Source organism: Myxine glutinosa, chromosome 6 (assembly GCF_964187855.1).
Source record: "Myxine glutinosa chromosome 6, kmMyxGlut1.1, whole genome shotgun sequence".
In the NCBI taxonomy this organism is placed as follows: Eukaryota; Metazoa; Chordata; class Myxini; order Myxiniformes; family Myxinidae; genus Myxine; species Myxine glutinosa.
The window spans coordinates 83202723-83224290 of NC_136266.1; the positions used below are offsets into that span (position 1 = coordinate 83202723).

General features: G+C 43.6%; 1 protein-coding gene across 6 annotated transcripts in view; it reads right to left on the reverse strand.

Moving 5' to 3' along the window:
• Positions 1-19806, reverse strand: part of LOC137430021 (SID1 transmembrane family member 1-like) — a 105781-nt gene extending 85975 nt beyond the window's left edge. For all 6 annotated transcript variants that reach the window (XM_078780067.1, XM_068120480.2, XM_078780066.1 and 3 more), the window contains exons 1-4: positions 19440-19806; positions 5768-5910; positions 4171-4320; positions 144-189 (exon numbers count right to left, since the gene is read on the reverse strand). In XM_078780067.1, the coding sequence (XP_078636193.1) occupies positions 144-189; positions 4171-4320; positions 5768-5910; positions 19440-19610 (510 nt within the window). In that variant the 5' untranslated portion in view covers positions 19611-19806. The remainder of the gene's footprint in view (positions 1-143; positions 190-4170; positions 4321-5767; positions 5911-19439) is intronic.
• Positions 19807-21568: the final 1762 nt, after the last annotated feature.

Here is a 21568-nt window from a genome sequence, read left to right on the forward strand (position 1 = left end):
ACAGCAACAAATTCATGTCATGATTTTTTTTTTCTCTCTTATTTAATCTTAACGTTGTGATTTGTGAAAATACAATATTCATACAAGGTGATGATGTTGCAAGCAGAGAATTGTGGGGTGGGTATTGGTATGATATTGAGTACCTGTGTGTGAGCTGGCATGACTGTCACCTCCCTACTAGTGCTTGTACTGCAAAATAAATCAATCAATAAACAAATAAGAAAGGCGTTGTGCAGAGCATGATACTTGCAAAATCCACCACCACACCCAAAACAAAGTTGCCATGGATACATTAACTGGTCTGTTTCAACAAGAATAAATTAACAACAAACAACAACAACAGGCATTTTAAGGCCATTTTCCCTGCTAGAGCGGGGGTTAGCCTTGCGGTCCCCATGACAATCTTCTCCATTTTGCCCTATTTTCTGCATCTCCCCTTGTTAACCCCCTTGCCCGCATTTCTTCTTCCACCATCTTTAGCCAAGTCTTTCTCGGTCTTCCCCGTCCTCTACTTCCTTCTACATTCATTTCCATCACTCTTCTCAACCAGTCACTTTCATCCTTCCTCAACACATGACCAAACCATCTCAACCTGTTCCTCTTCACAGCATCAATCACTGGCTCTATTCCCATCATCTTTCGCAATTCATCATTTGTCTTCCTCTCTCTCAACGATTAATAAGAATAAATTAACGATCTTAATAAATGCTCAGATCAATCGAATGAAAATTGACGATTTTAGAAGTTTGACCTCGAGTTGACCTTTGATCTTTTAACCTCAAAAATAGTTGCTTTTCCAATTCAGTGATGCACTGTGTAATTGCCGTCTCATTTTCAAGTTGATAAGATGAAAATTGACTATTTTTCAGATGAAAATAGATTTTAGAAGTTTGCCCTTGAGTTGACCTTTTGACCTTAAAACTACTTGTTTTCCCAATTAATTGAGGCAATATGCAATAGCTGTTTAATTTTCAAGTCAAACGGATGAAAATTGACGATTTTTCAGTTGTAAATTGATATAAGATGTTTGACCTTGAATTGACCTTTGACCTTTTGACCTCGAAAATAGTTGGTTTCCCAATTCAGTGAATTGATATGCAAATCCTGTCCTACTTTCATGTCAACGGATGAAATTTGACCTCAAGATGACCTCTGACCTCAAAATCAACAGGCTTCTCAGTTGTGGCTACCTCTACAACCTGGTAAAGTTTTACAACGATCGGTTTAGAATTGTGACCTGTAGGCGATTGACATACAAACACAAAATAATGTACAAGACCAACCAGTATACTTGAAAAATCTTTGATTTCAGCCAATTAGTACACCCACTCTGAACAAGAGTGGCAGGAAGGGCCATGTTACTATCCTATCTGGGGTATATAGATTACAGTAGATTTAGGATCGGGTCTCAAGAACGTCAGGGGGTTTGTTCAGTTATCAGTTCTCTTGTCGAGCGCTTGCCAAGTGGCTTAAGCCCCCAAGCAGGCACTCCATTGAAAACTGTATATAAGGAACAGCTGGCTTGGCAAGCGCTAGCTGCTCAGTAACTGAACACAAGCCGGGTTTCTTGCCTTTCAGATTAATGTTATTTCAGGCAATGAAAAAAAAAAAACCATCGACTCATGTCTCAGCTTACATTCTCTAATCTGCCTCATTAAGCTTGTGCCATTCTCTCTCTTTTTTTCTTTTTTTTCCCTCTCACTCTCTTTCTCTTCCATCCGGCCATTCTCTCTGAGGAACCTTTTGCTCATAAAAAGCTGGTCATACGTGGTCATTCAAGGTACAAGACTTTGCCATTAAGCGCGAATGAATTGACTTTAAAAATCCGTTACTGGATGATAGAGAAACATGTATTCAACGCACATACGGGGCCATTCAAAAAGTACGTAACAATTTTTTTTTTTGCAGGAACGAACGTACGTGCTTGATTAAATATTACAAATAATGTAACACTCAACCCAAACAAATTCAATGGAAATGTGACACAACAAAGCCAGACATTGTATAATCAGCAGACGCCTACAGACCTAATGTGTTAGGCCCACCAAAAAAAACAAGATGGCGGCCATATCATTTTGTCTCGGTACTGTGGTGGGTGGAGTCAAGCGACAGATGTGGGTGTGATCTGGCGGCTGGCCAACCAATGGGTGCGCATTTCAAAAATCGACCCACAACAAGAACCCCAACAACAATAACAGCAACGTGAAGACCTGTAGACCTGCGAATGTCGCAGGTAAAAATAAATACCATCAACAAGCGAGAATCAGCAAATGGGACAGCCAACGTAACAAGCCCTCTTCATTTAATGTCATATGCAGCAAGTGACTGCTGTTTTACATTATTTCATGAAGTGTGGCTGTGCCATTGATTGCCTGTTCGTCACCTGTCGCCAGGTCGCCTGTTGGTTAAAGCAGGAATTTGGAATTAGGCAGGGTGCCAGCAATAGCTCGCCTACTCTTCACTTAAGACACCGTGAGATCTTTAACATCGATCAGCGAATGCTGGAAGATGTGCCGCTTAGTTTAATGTCGATCCGAGGGACTGCACACGCATCAATGAATTGCCCTGCCTGCGAAACACCAGGATGAAGGTTTTACAGCTAGGCCGAGATTCAAACCCAAACTAGACATCTCATAGGTGAGTGTGCATACCTCTCGGCTATTCTGCCCACCTCAACAACCTCTCTGAAAGAATGGTACACTCCATAATGCAATGTCTATCATGTACCACGCCAAGACTTTAGTCATCATCTACTATATAAGAGGGATGTTTGTCTGTCTGTCTGTGTGTCGCCATTTTTCTCAGAGATGGCTAAACGGATCTTCGTCAAACTTTCAGAGGTTCATCAGTGAGTGCCTGGGAGTGTTTTTGGCAAAAAATGAAACAGAAAAAAAAGATGTTTTTTTTTTGGAGTTAAAAACAAAAACAAAAAAAAAAACATCGCTCGCTAGTGCCTAAGCTTTTTTAAATTAATGACAGTTATATACAAGTGCACATTCGCATAAATAAATACAACACAATCACCAGACATTTGAACACAAATAAATCAAACCATTCCCGAAGTGTACGATGTTGGTAGTTCGGCTTCTTCTTCCTGTTCGGCATCACAATTAACGCAGAAACGGGATGAACGCCACATTCACCATCAATATATTTAACGAAAAGGTGATGAACCCCTTCCTCTCCTGCTTCCCCCCCTCTCCCCTTCCCCTTCTCCCCTCCTCCCCTTCCCCCTCCCCCCTCCACCCCCCTTCCTTCCCTTCCCCTTCCCCCTCACCCCTTCCCCCCCCATCCCCCCTTCCCCCCAAATCCTCCTCTTCCCCTCCCCACCATATCCCCCCTACCCCCTTCCTCCTCCTCCCCTTCCCCCCATCCTCCCCCCTTCCCCCTCCTCCCCTCCCCCCTTTCCCCTCCCCCACTCCCCCCTTCCCCCCAACCACCCCCCCTTCCCTCCTTCCCCTCCCCCTTCCCCCCCCCCACCACTATCCCCCCCTTCCTCCCCAATCCCAACTCCCCCCCCTTCCCACCCTATCTCCTCCTCCCCCCCTCACCCGCCCGGCAACGCCGGGTACTTCTGCTGGGAGCTTTTAACTAGCTTCTGCCTAGCTTCTGCTAAGTTTTGCTCGATAGTGCCGAAGCCTTTTAAAATTAATGACAGTTATATTCAAATACACATTGGCATAAATAAATACAAAACAATCACCAGACATTTGAATACAAATAAATCAAACAATTCCGGAAATGTACGAATTTGGTAGTACAGCTTCTTCTTCTTCCTGATCGGCATCACACTTAACTCAGAAACGTGATGAACGCCACATTCACCCACCAGCACATATATGAACCCCCTTCCTCAACTGCCTCCCCTACTCCCCTCCCCTTCCCCTCTTCATCCCCCCTCCCCCATCCCCCCTCCTTTCCCCTTCCCCTCCCATTCCCTTCCCCCCTCCCCTCCTCCCCCCGCCCCTCTCCCCTCCCCCGCCCGGCAACGCCGGGTACTTCTGCTAGTATTCCATAAAGGATCACATTGAAACGATAACTCAAAGAGGAGCACACTACCAATTAAGCTATCTTAATATCCGGGTCATGATGTTACATAGGTTCATTTTAAACACAATAATAATTGTGACATGCAATACGTCATACATAGATTGTCATTTTGGGTCTCACTTGAGCTCGAAGTGCTTCAGAGGTTCCATTTCTACTTCAATGAAAACGGGACCACCAGTGTTGATAACAACATCAAAGTAAATCTTTCTCATCCCAGGTCTTGGTCTTGGTGAAGGAGGGAAGTGCAAGGTGTGACTCTGTTCCCACAAACTGCACACATATGTGTGGAGGGTGAGATTGCAATTTGGAGCAGCAACACCCTAACCGTTAAGCTTACACTAAATCTATAAGTTATATTTATTGTTTACTCGAGTCAAAGCACAAAATGAATCAGAATGGAGCAGCCGCTGAACAAGCCTCGGTAAAAAGAGCAATAGAATACACATCGGTTTGTTGCTCCGATACGAGTTACAACACGTGCAACAACTCTTGAACGTCTCCAGGTAAATTCCAGACACACAATAGTCGGGTTCACTGTGTTTTTTCGTTCAAAATTTTGGTAGATTAGCAAAACTATACATTTTTGGAATATTCAGAGCATGAGGAATCCAAAAATTAATGTTTACATTTGCGTAGACACCTTTGCGAAAATGACCCTCAGGACAGTGATGAAGATAGTCAGGTTCACTATGTTAACAAATATAATTTCGTTCAAAATTTTGGGATTAGCAAACCTGTACATTTTTGGAATCTTCAGAGCATGGAGAATCTGAAAATCAATGTTGGCATTTGCACAGACACCTGCATGGCCGCCATTTTGTATTTTGAAAATGGCCGCCATAAAATACATATTTTTGCGCTATCCCGGCTTCTAGTCAACCTATAAACTTAATTAAATATGCTAATCCTATGTTTTCTGGGTCAAGGAATCCAATAAAGGCCTCAAAATAGTGCTCAGGATTATAGAAAAGCAACAAACAAAGGTAATTGAAAACCATTGTCTTTATATTTGTGATATAACTGTATTACATAATACATGATATTGCAAGTCCTTTGAAGTTATAGGTTGTTATAGGAAGTTATAGGTAGTATCAGATTGAACTATAAGTCCTATACACAGGATCTACGAGGTCTATACCGTTCAGGAATATGCTTTTACAGATCTTCATCACTGTCCTGAGTGTCATTTTCGTAAAGGTGTCTACGCAAATGTAAACATTAATTTTTGGATTCCTCATGCTCTGAATATTCCAAAAATGTATAGTTTTGCTAATCTACCAAAATTTTGAACGAAATTATATTTGTTAACATAGTGAACCTGACTAAAATGTCCGTTTTGTCCGTCTATCATGTCAGACACACAAATGTCCGTTGTCGTTTATTTTTTTTGTGTATGTAGTAGTCGTGGTTGGTGATCGATAGATTTATATATTTTACGCTTCTTTACAGATCACTAGACTAAAGATGGAGCCAGTTGCTGTGTTGAGGTGTAGTGTTACAAATTGTCATCTCCTTACCACCTTTACACCTTTTATGACCCGTTTTTAAAACAAGACTCAAACATGACAAAATCACTGGCTCAGATGGAAACATATTCTCAAACCCAACACATGATCTATCAATTGCAACATGGAAATAGGAATATAGAATTGTTACCTTATTTTGAAACTCACTCAAACCACATTAGTCTCAATGAAGATCGAGATATGTTCCATACCTTTGATTCCCATAAATTAGCGGAAGGGTCCACGACTTGACTCTCATTTCAGACCATGCGACAAATATCACCTGGCAGGCATGGCAACTTCCGTCTGTCACTTCCTTCACGGTCATCTTTACTCTCAACGCATGCTGATCAACCTAATTCAGAAAAACATGAGCAACTTGCTAAAGGACATTCATACACTGATACCTAACTGCAGTGCATACACAAACAAACTAGAATGGCACTGGGTAGAGCGCATACCTCCACCAGGCTGAACAGTTTGTGTTGTGTATCCCAATGAAAGGCCGGATCTGGATTCACACCTGAATCAAAATCTAATCGGCTTGTTCTTGTCACCTCACCAACTCATCTACCAAGTTTATTCACAACTCGTCCATAACTTTTTTAAATATCATGTTATATATCGCTTTTTGTTGATCTCTCAATGGTGAAGATTCACTAGAAAATTAATTAATTCTCGAATCCGAATCCATGTTCAGATCTTCACCAAAATCGAATCGATTAGTCCTCGTCACACACCCAACCTCTCCACCAAGTTTCGTCCAAATATGTCCACAACTTTATGAGATATCCTGCTATATGTCCGTTTTAGCCCTATCTCCGAATGGTGAAGATCCACTGAAAACATTCTAGTAGCCTGATCCGAATCCGGATCTTCACCAAAATCTAATCATTTCGTCCTTGTCACATACTCAACCTGTCTGCCAAATTTCGGCCGAATCCGTCCACAACTTTATGAGATATCTCGTTCACAAACAAACAAACAAACAGACAGGGGTGAAAACATAACTTCCATCCACTTTCGGTGGTGGAGGTAATAAACATGCTCTGCAATGTTGAATCCTGATACCATATCAAATATTGAATGGATTGCAAATTTATGCTGTGGTTGCAATGATGTAGGAACCCCTAGTGACAACATTAACATATTGTAATGTGTATGTGACCACTTCAGTGATGAGATACACACGGGGCCTGATTGTCACAGAATAGCTCAACTGTGATATGCAGAATTCAAACAGAGCACAAACCGTTTTGTTCCCACCAAAATTTACAGTTTGGTTATGCCTTGCGGTATCTTCACACCAAATGACAGAGCAAGATAGAAACATCCTGCAAGTATCTAACAGGTGTAATTAAAACAAGCATTCTGATTATTGCGCTGCAATACATGTCCCCTTCCGGCAGTCTGTCGTCCGGAAAACTGTTGGGGAAATTACTAAAGTTCAAAGTGCCATAACTTTGTCAAAAATGATCGAAACGTCGTGAAGTTCGAACTTGATCTGTAACTTATGAGGAAACCATTTACCAAGTTTGAAATCATTAGCATTAAGAGTTTAGAAAAAAAGTCCGGAAAACTGTTCTTTGCGTGACGGACGGACGGACAGACGGACAGACTGACAGACGGACAGACGGAGGGACGGAGTGCAAAGCTATAGTCCCCTCCGGTGTACACCGGTAGAGGACTAATAATGGAAGTGCAAATAAGGCACTTTGTGTTTTAAGTACAAGTAAAAGTGAGCTCCAGCCATTGGGCCTATTCTTAAATGTTTGAATGATCTCAACGATATGAATGCCTTCCACAGGTAATATACAACCAATGTGTTTTATTATAATTGTGTCATTTCCACTGGCATGCTTTGTTCTCAATCATCAAAAAAGATGTGGAGTGTAAGGTGGTGGGAGGGGGCAGGAGAGGAGTGTCATTTAAACCAGATGTTATTTTATGACCATTAAAATTCCTGCAGTTTTGTTCAATAAAAACTCTTGCCAAGTAACAATCAGTGTTCGGGTGGGATAGATATACAGTCACGTGAAAAAGTAAGTACACCCCATGTAAAGTTTTGACTTTTTCAACATATTTCAACATACAGCTATTTGATCTTAATTTCAACAATATTAATAGATAAAGGTGATATAATAAAACAAATATCATGAAACATTTACATTTTGTAGTCCATTGTATAATTTAAATAAACATAAATGCAAATTTTGCACGTGGAAAAAGTAAGTACACCCCTACATTTATCACTACTTCAAATACCTAAAATTAGAATCAGGTGCACCAGCTCAGGTGCAAATGATTAGAACATCGTTAGAGAGGATCTTGGAGGAACCTGTCTTATTTTAACCTCAGACATTTAGTTTGGTTTGCTCTTTGTTGTTGGTGTGCGGCGTCACCATGCCTAGATCAAAAGAGCTCTCTGGGGCCTTCAAAAAGAAGGTTATAGATGCCTATGAGTCTGGGAAGGGATTTAAAAAGATCTCCAAACAATTTGAAATCAATCATTCGACTGTCCAGAAGATCATCTACAAGTGGAGAAGATTCCAAACAACTGCCAACTTGTTCAGGCCAGGCTGCCCCAGCAAGTTCAGCCCGAGAGCAGACCACAAGATGCTGAAAGAAGTCTCTAGGAACCCCAGAATGTCATCACGGGACCTACAGGTGGCTCTTGCCACTGTTGACGTCAAAGTGCACGAGTCTACCATCAGAAAGAGGCTGCGCAAATTTGATCTACATGGGAGGTGTGCCAGGAGGAAACCTTTGCTGTCCAGAAAGAACATCAAGGCAAGACTAAAGTTTGCCAATGAACACCGAGGCAAAGACCAGCACTTCTGGAACAATGTGCTCTGGACAGATGAGTCAAAGTTAGAGCTATTTGACCACAGTACCAGAAGACATGTTTGGCGAAAACCAAAGAAGGCATTTGACCACAAGAACCTGATACCAACTGTAAAGTATGGTGGTGGAAATATTATGGTTTGGGGCAGCTTTGCTGCATCAAGGCCTGGGCAGCTCACCATCATAGAATCCACTATGAATTCTTCATTGTACCAGAGGGTGCTTGAGGATAATGTGAGGTCATCTGTCGGAAAGTTGTAGCTCAACCGAAGGTGGACCTTGCAACATGACAATGACCCTAAACATACCAGTAAATCCACCAAGGAATGGCTGAAAAGAAAGAAATGGAGGGTTCTGGAATTGCCAAGTCAAAGCCCGGATCTAAATCCCATCGAGATGTTGTGGGGGGATTTGAAATGAGCTGTGCATGCAAGAAACCCCTCAAACATCACACAGCTGAAAGAATTCTGCATGGAGGAGTGGGCAAAAATTTCTCCCAGTCGATGTCAGAGACTGGTAGACAGTTATAAGAAACGCCTACTTGAGGTTGTTTCTGCCAAAGGGTGCAACACCACCTATTAGAGCCAAGGGTGTACTTACTTTTTCCACATGCGAAATTTGCATTTATGTTTATTTAAATTATACAATGGACTACAAAATGTAAATATTTCATGATATTTGTTATATTATATCACCTTCATCTATCAATATTGTTGAAATGAAGATCAAATAGCTGTATGTTGAAATATGTTGAAAAAGTCAAAACTTTACATGGGGTGTACTTACTTTTTCACGTGACTGTAATTTACAAGAGGTTTTTAGAAGAGATTTATGTATGGTATTTGTTTTTGATAGTCACATTCCTCTTTTCTCATTGACGCAATCTTCCAGTAATAGAGTGCATTATATTGGCTATATTTATGAAGGAACTGCATGGATACTTGCTCTTTATGGGACCCGTGAAACCTCAATCACAAAACAAAAGTGAAAAAACTTCAGTTTCCTTAAAGTCTTTATGCCTACCCTTTACCAAACCCTGAAGGCTGGTTGGATTGCTCAGTGAGAGCGCGCTCGCCTTTCAGCTTCCTCTTCTGGATTTTATTCCAAAGCTGGAACTGGTCAGAGTGGTTTTGATTCCCAGCCAGGAATGGCCAGTCTGGTTTTGATTCCCGACCCGATAGCGCATTGCATCACCTTCCCTTGCGTGGATGTTGAGCTTGCGATGTCGATGTCCTAGCATCTAGCATGGAGTGATGGACATTATAGGTCCCATGGTATCTCTCAAAAAGAATAGGCCATTGTGTGCCAGCATCCTGGCCATATTACAAACAAGTTGGGTCACCCGATCAACATGGGGTTATTAAGTTATTTAGACGTTAGTAAACCATAAAGAGAGTTGTGTTTAAAGCTATAACAAACATAACCCGAAAATGCACCACTGCAATGATGGGCCAAATGGCCTCATTTCCTTGTTTGAGGTCATATAAGATTGTGTGTTGACTACTTACACTCTGACTCAATGTAGTCCCGTGGCAACTGTGGACACTTTGTGTATTAATTTCCATTCTGCATACAGAATATAAATACTTAAATGCAATTGGTTCAATTTCTGACAAAGAATTCACATTCAAACGTGATGTGCATAAGCCAAGCTCTGCTCCTCTTCCCACTGAGGAAGAAACCTCACCCAGAGCTCCGTTATTTTTCATTTTAACATCAATTTGATTAAGAATTGCAACTTCTTCCGCAGCTTGATGCTGTGGAAACCAAAGCCTTCAAGATCATTGCAACCTCCAGTGCTGAAGTCTGAGTCCATGGGTCTATCAATTGACCATTACAGAAAGGTCGGCGGTCATTCTGTCTTCTACTGCTTCCTTTCTGGTCTTGTATCCTCTGTTCTTTCCTGCTTTGTCCCCCTTTCCCCCAGGTTTCCTCAGGGCTCACACAGTCCACCCTCAACCCCTTTCTGGTGGAAATACCTAAATCCAGGATTACTGCTCACCTCCACTCATTTGGTCCTCTTTCTTCTCGCCTGTGGGATCAACTTCCATATCCTCTTCAATCTCATCCTTCCCCCCAGGTCTTCGAGGCAGCTGTTCATGCCATCTCAGATCATCCCCATTCCAAAACAATGATCTTTTCTACCCACGTTAACCTCTCCCACCACCCTCCAAAGCCCACCCAAATCCCTCCTCCTTCTAATTCTCCAGTTTCTCCACCTTGGAGCTTCCTTCTATATCCATCTTGTCCAACGCCATGCATTGTCTGCGTCCATCTTGTCCACCCCATGCATGCATATTTGTGTGGTGTTTTTGTCTGTTACATCCTGATCTGTTCAGTGTACTGGCACTTCCATGTGCCTCAAATATGTATCCAATTTTTTTTTTTTTGATGACGTTTATGTTTCTGTTTATATAAAACAATTTATTTCAAAATCTCAATCTCTCAATCCTCTGTCTCTCCCCACTCTCTCTCCCTCCTCTCTCCCCTCCTCTCTCCCCTCCTCTCTCTCTCGCCCCCATCTGGCTGTTGTGATTTGGGTGTGGTGTCATGGCCACCGTATGCAGCTGCTCTGTAGTGTGGTGAGTCGTCAGTGTATTGTTTTTGTCACTACAGCCCCCCCCCACCCCCCCCCATCCCTTCTCTCCTTTCCTGTTACATCCCATGTGCCTCTGGCGTTTTGTTCTCCGGTTTTCGACTCCTTTGTGTTCGAGAGAAAGAGATTGAGAGCGGGCCTATTTTGGGTGCGGCCTACCCGTTTTGACGACGCTTTGTAAGCCTTGTTTGTGCTTATAATGCATTTTTGGTTTTTAATTTTAGCTTGATTTATTTAAGTTTCATACCTTCTTGTCCGGTTCGGAAAAGAAGGGGGCGATAATATCGCCGACATGGTGAATTAGTCCAGTGGAAAAAGTATGATATTGGGCTGAGGTGTGTTTTTTGGTATATACAATGTTTTATTGGTGTTTCTCGGTGTTTGATATCTACTGATAATAAATCAGAGGGTGCCAAAGTCGCACCCTTGGGGAAATTTTTTTATACACATTAAAAAAAATGAATCGTTAATCAAAATATGCCTACTTTTCGGACAGTATTAAATCCTCCAATATTGAACACACACAAGTACTGTGCACACAACACGTTTATTTGACCTATACTATATCATATTGTGTTATTTTCATTAATTTTTTTTTTTTTTTTTTTTTTTTTTTTTTTTTGTATACAAGATCGAGGCTCGTGAAAGAGCGAACATTAATCACACAGAAAGACAAACAGACACATAAAACAAATAACATCGGGAGCGGTAGACAAGATGGGGAGAGAGGGGGAAGGACACAAACACAACATTTGAGAGCAGGGACCGAGAGACATGGAGACATCGAGAGATCTGTGGGAGGGAGAGGGCTTTGGGGGGGAGGCATGTGAAGGGGGGGAGGCATGTGAAGGGGGGGGGGGGGGGTGGGAGAGGTATAAACATATGGACACTGCCAGGATTTCCAGGAAATAAGTTGGAATTTCAAACAAGGTGGATCTGGGGTGAATTAGTGGGGGTAGAAAAGATCAAGGTTATGGATGGGGGAAGATAAGAGATGGTGGTGAACAGCTGTTTTAAAGACCTGGAGGGAGGAGAGGGATTGAAGGGAGTGTGGGAGTTTGTTCCACAGGCGGGAGAAAAGAGGAATGAAAGAGTGAAGGTGAGCAGAGAGCCGAGATTTCGGCAGTTTAACCATCAGAGGGTTGCTGGCAGATCTTGTGCGACCTGTAGGAATATTTGGGGGACAGAGCACAGAGAGAGCTGGGGGAGCAAGGCCGGAGAGGAGTCGGTAGAAGACAGAAAGACCACCTACCTGCCTGCGGTGAGTGAGTGAAAGGCCCTAATAAATATTTGAACCAATATACCCTTCTTTCGAACACAATATACATTTTTCCACACATAAACATCGTAATATTTGATACAAAATTGAAATATGCGAAGGCGTCGTGCGTCTTCACAAGTCTTCAAGTCGACAAGTCTTCACACAAGATGTCAATGAGCTGGACCTTGTTTGCTGTTACTGTTAGCGTCACTTTCTGAGGTGGCAGTGGCGTTTCTGGTGAAAGCTGGTGTCGTCTACTTGCATCCTTGCCAGCATGGCTTAGCCTTGCCACGTTTTTGACACTTTCGTCATAGTACCGGTCAAAAATCAGATGGACTTCAGTTATCAGCAGTCGGTTGATAATGTTTTTGGAGAAGTTGTTGGCAAAGTCTTGAACTGTTCCACTGGCTGGCCACTGTACAACCCATAGTAGTGCACAACCATCAATGATTGTTACCTGTGGACTACATACTAGTCTACTCGATCGTTCAACTTGTAGTTTTTCCTTGAGTGTGGATTTTTTTGTCATGATCCTCATGTCACCATTATCTTCAAACATTGAGGAAGGGACTGGTGACAGTTCGTACGACAGACGCTGAAAGGCCTGGACGTCGGGGTCGGCGGTCTGGTCCGCCGCCATCCGGGCATAGTCGATCCCGAGGTTGACCGCGTGTGCGACGGACCGGGAAAGGCAATCCGCCACCGGGTTGTCCTTACCTGCGACGTGTCGAATATCCATCGTGTATTCGGACACGGCAGAGAGGTGACGTCTGTTAACGTCAAATCTCTGACCCAATCACCATCAAACCTTTTGTCCGCCCCATCCTTCCCTTTCTCCGAGCTATTCTGAAATCCCTGACACACCTTCAACAGCTCTCCCTATCTCTTCCACCTCTTCCACATCTTACCCTACCCCTCCTCCCCCCTGTTCTGTATCTGATGCTCCCCCTTCCTCTTCATTAACGGTATGGACCTCAAACATCCGGGGCCTTCGTTCAAACTTAACTGATCTCTCCATACAGGTTGCTTCTGTCAAACCAGACGTGATCTGCTTAACAGAAACTTTCCTCCTTTATGATGTCTCTGATTCCATAGTATCTCTCCCGGGCTACTCCCTCCTCCGGTATGATAGACCTGAGCCTCGTCCTGGAGGAGGGGTTGCTATCTTTATCAAAAACTCTCTTCCTCACTCGCCCTGCACTGCACTCTCTCCACCTCACCCCCAGGAATACCTCTGGCTACGGCTTCCCTTTCGCTCCCACCTCTTGTTCATATGTGTGTTGTACCGTCCACCAAACAGTGATGACTCCATCTACATCTCGCTGTCTGATGATATAGACCAACTTCTATCTACTCATCCCAACTCTCTCTTCCTCATATGTGGTGATTTCAATTGTCACCATGCCAGTTGGCTGGGTGTGGGTACCTCTCTCACCAGCCATGGCTCTTCAGCAAAGGACTTCTGCGACTCACTGGGACTGACACAATCTGTCAATTTCCCGACCCGGATCTCAGTCAACGGAACATCTTCTCTTCTGGACTTGGTTATGACTAACTTCCCTGAAAATGTCTGCTGCTCTTCTTCTGCTCCGATCGGATCATCTGATCATGTCCTTGTTAAAGTGGACATCTCTCTGACCATCCTCAGGGAGCCTGCTCAGCGTCGACGAGTCTGGCATTTCACTCAGGCCAACTGGCACGGTCTTCAAGCAGCCATCAATCATCTGGACTGGTCTCCCATCTCTACCACCTCTGACATCAACTCATCCTGGGAATTCTTCCAAAGTAAATTGCTCTCTCTCATGCACAGATTTATCCCATCTCGTCTTCAGTTGTCATACCCTTCCTCCCATCCATGGTACACGGAATCTTGTGGTGAGGCTGTTGCCCAGAAACAACTTGCCTTCGTCTCCTGGAAAGGAAATCCAACGGAAGGAAATCTCATTTCCTTTCACAAAGCCCAAAACAAGTGTGTGTCCACCCTCAGGAGAGCCAGGAAACAATATCTCTCCGTTCTCAAGACCGAACTCTCTTATCTGTCTCCCTCTTCCAAATCCTGGTGGCGTCTGGTCAAATCCGTTTCTGGTGTTTGTTCCCCCTCCATCCCCTCCCTTACCTCAAACGGCTACACAGCTGACTCCGCACGTGAAAAAGCTGAATGCCTCAACTCTGTGTTTGCCTCTAAATCTTGTGTCCCAAACCCATCCCTCTCTGTACCCACCATACCCAGTCGTACCCTGCTGCTCCTGGACTCCGTGTCCTTTCCTCCTGACAAGGTGGAAAAGTTTCTGTCAACCCTCGACTCTGATTCTGCAACTGGACCCGACGGCATCAGCCCACGGGTCCTAAAATCCTGCTCTGCCGCTCTATCTCACCCTCTCTCTGTTCTCTTCACCCTCTCTTTTGCTCAAGGTCAACTGCCATCTGCTTGGAAATCAGCCAACATCACCGCTTTGCACAAAAAAGGTGCAAAAACAGATCCTAGCAACTACAGACCAATCAGCCTTCTCCCAATTATCAGCAAAGTCATGGAATCCATCATTGCTTCGGATATGAAATCTTTCCTCTTCTCCAATGGCTTGATCTCTGATCATCAATTTGGTTTCAGACCAGGTCACTCTACTCTGGACATGCTGCTTCTGCTGTCTCAACAATGGATGGAGGTCCTCAATGCCAAACAGGAAATTAGAGCTGTCTCCCTCGACATATCACATGCCTTCGACACGGTCTGGCACCCCGCTCTGCTCAGCAAACTCTCCTCCTTTGGTATCCATGGAAATCTCCACACATGGCTGGCGGACTTCCTCTCTAGTCGTCGTCAACGTGTAGCCCTGAATGGGTTTCTCTCATCTCCTCTTCCTGTTCAGGCTGGAGTTCCCCAAGGCAGTGTTCTGGGCCCCGTGCTTTTTCTGGTCTTCATCAATGATCTCTCTGACTCTCTCGAAAATCCTCTCTATCTCTTTGCTGATGACTCCACTCTCTGCCGCTCCATTCCTCTTCCCTCAGATCGGCAGTCTGCTGCCGCCTCACTCTCTGAAGACCTGGACAAAATCACAGACTGGTCAAACAAGTGGAACATGTCTTTCAATCCTGACAAATCTCACACTCTTACTATGTCTCTCCGAAAAGATCGACTGGACAACCCTCCCATCTACTTTCTCAACAATCCTCTCCAAGAAGTTCTGTCGCTCAAGATTTTGGGTCTCACTATCTGCCATGATCTTTCTTGGGAAAACCACATTCCCAAGCTGGCCTCCAAAGCCAGTCGCCGACTGGGCATCCTCTGTCATGCGAAGTCCTTCCTCGGCACACCTGAGCTCCTCACCACATACAAGGCTTTCATCCGCAGCTCAATGGAATACTGTTCTCCCCTATGGGCCGGTGCTCCTGCCTCACACCTAGCTCGGCTTCACGCTGTTGAAACCAAAGCTTTCAGAATTATTGGAATCTCCCGCGATGAAGCTATCTCTGAGGGCCTTTCACTCACTCACCGCAGGCAGGTAGGTGGTCTTTCTGTCTTCTACCGACTCCTCTCCGGCCTTGCACCCCCAGCTCTCTCTGTGCTCTGTCCCCCAAATATTCCTACAGGTCGCACAAGATCTGCCAGCAACCCTCTGATGGTTAAACTGCCGAAATCTCGGCTCTCTGCTCACCTTCACTCTTTCATTCCTCTTTTCTCCCGCCTCTGGAACAAACTCCCTCACTCCCTTCAATCCCACTCCTCCCTCCAGGTCTTTAAAACAGCTGTTCACCACCATCTCATATCTTCCCCCATCCAAAACCTTGATCTTTTCTACCCCCGCTAATTCACCCCAGATCCACCTTGTTTGAAATTCCAACTTCTTTCCTGGAAGTCCTGGCAGTGTCCATATGTTTTATACCTCTCCCACCGCCCCCTTCCCATGCCCCCCCCCCCCAAAGCCCTCGCCCTCTCTCAGATCTCTCGATGTCTCCATGTCTCTCGGTCCCTGCTCTCAAATGTTGTGTTTGTGTCCTTCCCCCTCTCTCCCCATCTTGTCTACCGCTCCCGATGTTATATGTTTTATGTGTCGGTTTGTCTTTCTGTGTGATTAATGTTCGCTCTTTCACGAGCCTCGATCTTGTATACAAAAAAAAAAAAAAAAAAAAAAAAAAAAACAAAGGCAAAGTTTGAGTTTTCTCAGCGTCAGACAAAATTCACAAACAAATAATGAAGACACTCACTCTTGCAACTCTTAATATAAATGGTGTTGGGGCGAATAACGTCCGCCAGATCCAAGTAAATAGTTTATTCAAACGGAAACAAGTTGATGTGAACTTACTGCAGGAAACTCATATTATTGAGAAGGTTGAACATGACTGGAGCAGCATTTTTAAAGGTAAATGCTTCTTCAGTAACATGTCGTCTGTCTCTGCGGGAGTTGGGTTCTTGTTAAGACCAGGACTTGTACCTGACTCTTGCCTCTTTCAGGAGGTGATAAAGGGCCGGTTTGCTTCCCTGGAACTGGTGATTAATAACCTAAAATTTGTTATTTTTAATGTATATGCACCAAGTGAAAGTACTGACCGTAAAACTTTCTTTACTGTCGTGGTAAACCATTTAAAATTGTTTGACCTCAATCAGTGCATATGCATGGGGGGTGATTTCAATTGCACGTTTGAGCCCAAATTGGACAGAAACTCACCAGAACCACATCCCGAAGCCCATGGTGACCTCTCCCATTTCCTTTCCGTCGTGGGTTTTCTTGATGTATGGCGCTTGATACACCCAAATGACCAACAGTACAGATGGTGTCCATGTTCCAATGGTCAAGTGTCCTTTGCGAGACTTGACAGATGGTACATCGCCCCACGTTTTAGGAATATGATAACCTTCTCGAATATTGTCCCCTCTATCTTCTCTGACCACCACATGGTCACTATGGGCATATCGCTTCCTCAGTTTAAGCATACTGGTGCCTATTGGAAATTTAATACTGGGCTTTTGGATGATGCCTTTTTTAAGGAAGCCTTTCGCAATCCATGGATAGCAGTAGTTGGAAAAAAAGCCCCGTTTTGCTTCCATTAGCCTGTGGTGGGACAATATGAAAACCCATATAAGGCTGTTTTGTCAACAGTTTAATTCATATGTCACTCATGAAAGTCGAGTCACACTGGCTCGGTTAGAAACTGAAATTCTAAAACTGGAGAACAAACTGGCGAAACAAGAGAATGAGGCAAACTATAAGTTACTCCTTGAAAGAAAGACCCAACTTAGAGAACTATTGCAGGATAAAGCTGCACAGGATTATTAGATTAAGAATTAAAAAAATTAAAGTATCAGATAGCCCGAGCAAATCCTTTTTTCCACCTTGAATCCGAAACCGAGCCAGCTCGGCTTATTTTATCAGTTATTGACCCCAGTGAATGTGTAATTGCAAATTCTGATGGGGTAAAAAATACTATGAGAAAGTACAATTCAGAACTGTTTGCAAAAAAGTATGTTTATGAGGATAAGATGAAACTCTTTACCTCCCATCTCCCATCCCTGACTGAGACTCAACAGCTGGAGCTGGATGTGCCGTTAACCCTTCCTGAATTGGAATGTGCTCTGGGTGAAATGGAATCTGGAAAAGCTCCAGGAATTGATGGCCTACCAGCTGTTTTACTTGGAAATTTGGGACCAATTTAGGTCCAGAACTCTTAAATGGAATCCAAGAATCCCTGCGAACTGGTGTAATGCCATTAAGCCTAAGTGTAATGGCTGTAAAGGCAATTCTTGATTTATTGATTAATCAATTAATGGATTAATTACTTAATTATTCGATTAATGGCTTAATAAATTTTTTTAAAGTTACAGCTTCGGATGAAACGGTGGTGGTTTTTGTATTCTATTAGCCAATTGATTAATTATTTCATTTTTTAATGATGATTATTTATTTTTATTTCTTATTAATTATTTATTTATTTTCTTTCTCATCTGGGCAATATCTCGGGCACCTTTTGAGCTAGGAATCTAATATTTGGACACCACAGTGACCAAGTAATGTGGCTATAAAGGATATTTTTGATTTATTGATTAATCAATTATCTATATAATAATACCGTAAGGACTCGACTTTGTTATCCCTTTTACGCCGCACCCAGTGACCCGATGCCCACGGCACTAATGGATTTACGATCTACGAACCGCGCTCTTTGTTTATCACGTACAGCCATACTCGAAAAATCTGAATTAGCCGACGTTGGGGCCCAAAAGCATCCGACTAACTGCCGATACGATGCCATCTTACGACGCCATCGTATTGGCGTCTGCTGGGCGAAGGCGAAGCAAGCCGTCCGCTGATTGGACAGTCGAGTGGTGTGAACATGGGTGGTGTGAACCAAATGGTCTTTTTATTCCCTTGAACATTTTAAATTAGGATATATAAGGAAACGACTTTATCGTCATTTTAATAAAGTTAAATGGAGTGACGTTGCGATACTCGGGTGCGTTGCATAAATCCTCGTAACTCGGAGAGGTGTAGCAGGTGGCGAGACATAAGGAAGCTTAAAGATAACGAGCTGAAACAGACTAACCATATGTCAAGCCCTTTCTACACCAAACGGCAATAAAAGTATGAGAGCGGGAAGGCATGGCCTGAGCACTTCGAGCAGAGAGGACTGATTGGACTTAACTTAAAGAGAAAAAATTGGAGCTTAACAGAAGAAGATCCCATGAGCGCTCCCCTATGCCATCCATAATGGTACACTCTATCCATACACCACATCCTCCCTTCCGTGGATGTTCCATGGGTTTCGGCTAATTATTATTATTTTTTGATTAATGACTTGTTGAATTAATTTTCTAAAAGTTACAGCTTTGGATGAAGCACTGGTGGTTTAGGTATGCTATTAGCCAATTGATTATGAAAATATTTTATGATCATCATTTGTTGATTTTAATTATGCAATTAACCAATCAATTATTGTACACCTCTCCCTCCCAATGCCGCTCTGTGTGCTGCACGGCGGTGTCGCCGGGTGACAATGCCGCGCTGGAGGGTGTTATTTATTTATTTATTTGGAATGGGGGCGGTGTACTTTGAATGCATCTATACTTGTAGTTAGTTTTTGGAGTAATTATTACAAGATGTGCGAAGTCTGTTCTGTTCGAATAATCGAAGAAACAAAAGAGCACATGAATGTTGTAGTGACGTCATAACACTTCGCGCGCCAAGCTCACCTGTTCAAAGTCGAGTTGATCCTCAAACTCCTTTCTGGCCGTCTCATTGACCGTCCAGGTGTGTTTCGTGGTGAAGACTACCAAGGTCGAAGAAGACAGAAGGAAGAGGGAGAGGGAGAGGGAGAGGATGCGCCGTGAGAGCAAACCAGAGTTCATTGAAAGCACGAGCATGTCGGAGATGCTCTTTGGATTCGTTCCGCTCTCAATGCAACCGGTCTTCCTCTTTATTGAATCGCTGCCTTTCTCCAATAATAATAATTATAATAATACTACTGTCCTGTATTGTTATACTACTATTACTCAGGTTGGTTTAAATCGGTTGCTCTTTATTAATCCAACACAACTTTATTCCACCTCCCTCGTCTCCATCCAATCAATGCAGTCTTGCCTATTTGGCTCCTCCCATTATTGCCTCTGGCTCCTCCCCTTGACTCCCACGCTCATTTTCTGCAGACTTGGCTCCATTGACTCGGCATATGCAGGACAGCTCCACTCCACCAACAGCTTCCTGTAGGTTTTAACAGGAATTTGGCATTTGTCAGGGGTTTCAGGATAAAACTGGGATGACAGTTTTTAGCTGCGCTGGGATTCGAACCCAGGCCAGACAGGTTTTTTTTTTGTTGTTTTTTTTGTATACTGAATCGAGGCTCGTGAAAGAGCTAACATTTACTTCACAAACAAATCAACCAGACAAACAAAATATATAAAAAGAGGGAGCGGAAAACAAGATGGGGAGAGAAGGGGAAGCACACAAACACAACATTTGAGAGCAGGGAGAAGTGTGGGAGGGAGAGGGCTTGGGGGGAGGAGGCGTGGGAAGGGGAGGGGAGGGGGGGGGTGGGAGAAGTATAAAACTCAAGGACACCAAGGACTTCCAGGACAGACGTTGGTATTTTAAAAAAGTGGAATTGGGGTGAATTAGCGGGGCTAGAAAAGATCAAGATTTTGGATGGGGAAAGATAAGAGGTGGTGGTGGACAGCTGTTTTCTTCTTCACTTCACACTTCAACAATCCACTCGGACGATGGAGGATCCATCAGTGCTCCAACTTCCATCCTCTTTCACTTGGGCTTGGCATTTCTGGAAGTTGTTGCAGACTCCGACGAAATATTGCTGCCTGGTAATTAGCCTGCGGACACCGCTCAATCGCATAAGGTCACCGGGCGTTTGTCGATTTAACAGCTCGAGCTCGAGCGTTTGTCGATGATTTGTCATTTTAAAATTCTGAGCATCAAAGCGAGGAAGCTTCAGCCTTCGTTATGACTCAGCTGGGTTTTTAACCACCAACGTCCCCGATGATGTAACTCGAAGCACGAATTCACTGAGTCTGGGGACTTTTTCGAGGAGGAAATGGAAGTCAGGAGAGAAATCCACGACACCAAGACTATTTAAAGCCATTAAATCTGCTTATTATCTATTATCGAGTCTTGTCTGAGAAGCCATATCTATTTGCCTTGCTGTTCGCCTTTGCTTTGTGAAGTTAAAAACACGGTTCTCAAGATTTGAACCACGAACCGGGGGACCTTGCTGACCGGTGTGTGTTTTTATCAAGTCACCGCAGCTGTTCCGGAGTTATGGTTTCCAACTTTCGATCACCCACCTTTAGTATAAAAACCCCGTTTTGTTAACCTTTGCTCTTGAAAAAAAAAGTTCCTTGAAAAAAGTAAAAGGCAAAAAAGGGAAGGAAGGAAAGGAGAGGAAAACAAGACCGATAGTCAACAGTGGGGTAGCCGGGCTTGTTTGATACTTGATATGTGATTTAGTTGAAGAGGATAGTATGACCGCTGGGGATACCACTAAATGTAATGTAAGTATTAAAAAGAAAATTCAATAAAGTCCCCATTCCTGTGCACCTTCAGTCGAACGTCAGGCATTGACAGAAAGTTCGTGAAGGACTTGAGGAAAAACGTCCCCACCCTGCCAGCACTCAATGCTGGGGCCCAGCTGGGAAACAGGCGGTTTGGATGGGCTAAAGTGGGCTTGGGTTCTTGGTGGGTTTTTTTTAATTGTGTGCCACATGGGTCCCATCTGGGCTATTACCTATTACAAACTTTGACCTTTGACTCCGAATTCTAATCAATTAACCTTTACATCATTATACATACCTGCATCAAGTTTGACTAAGATACC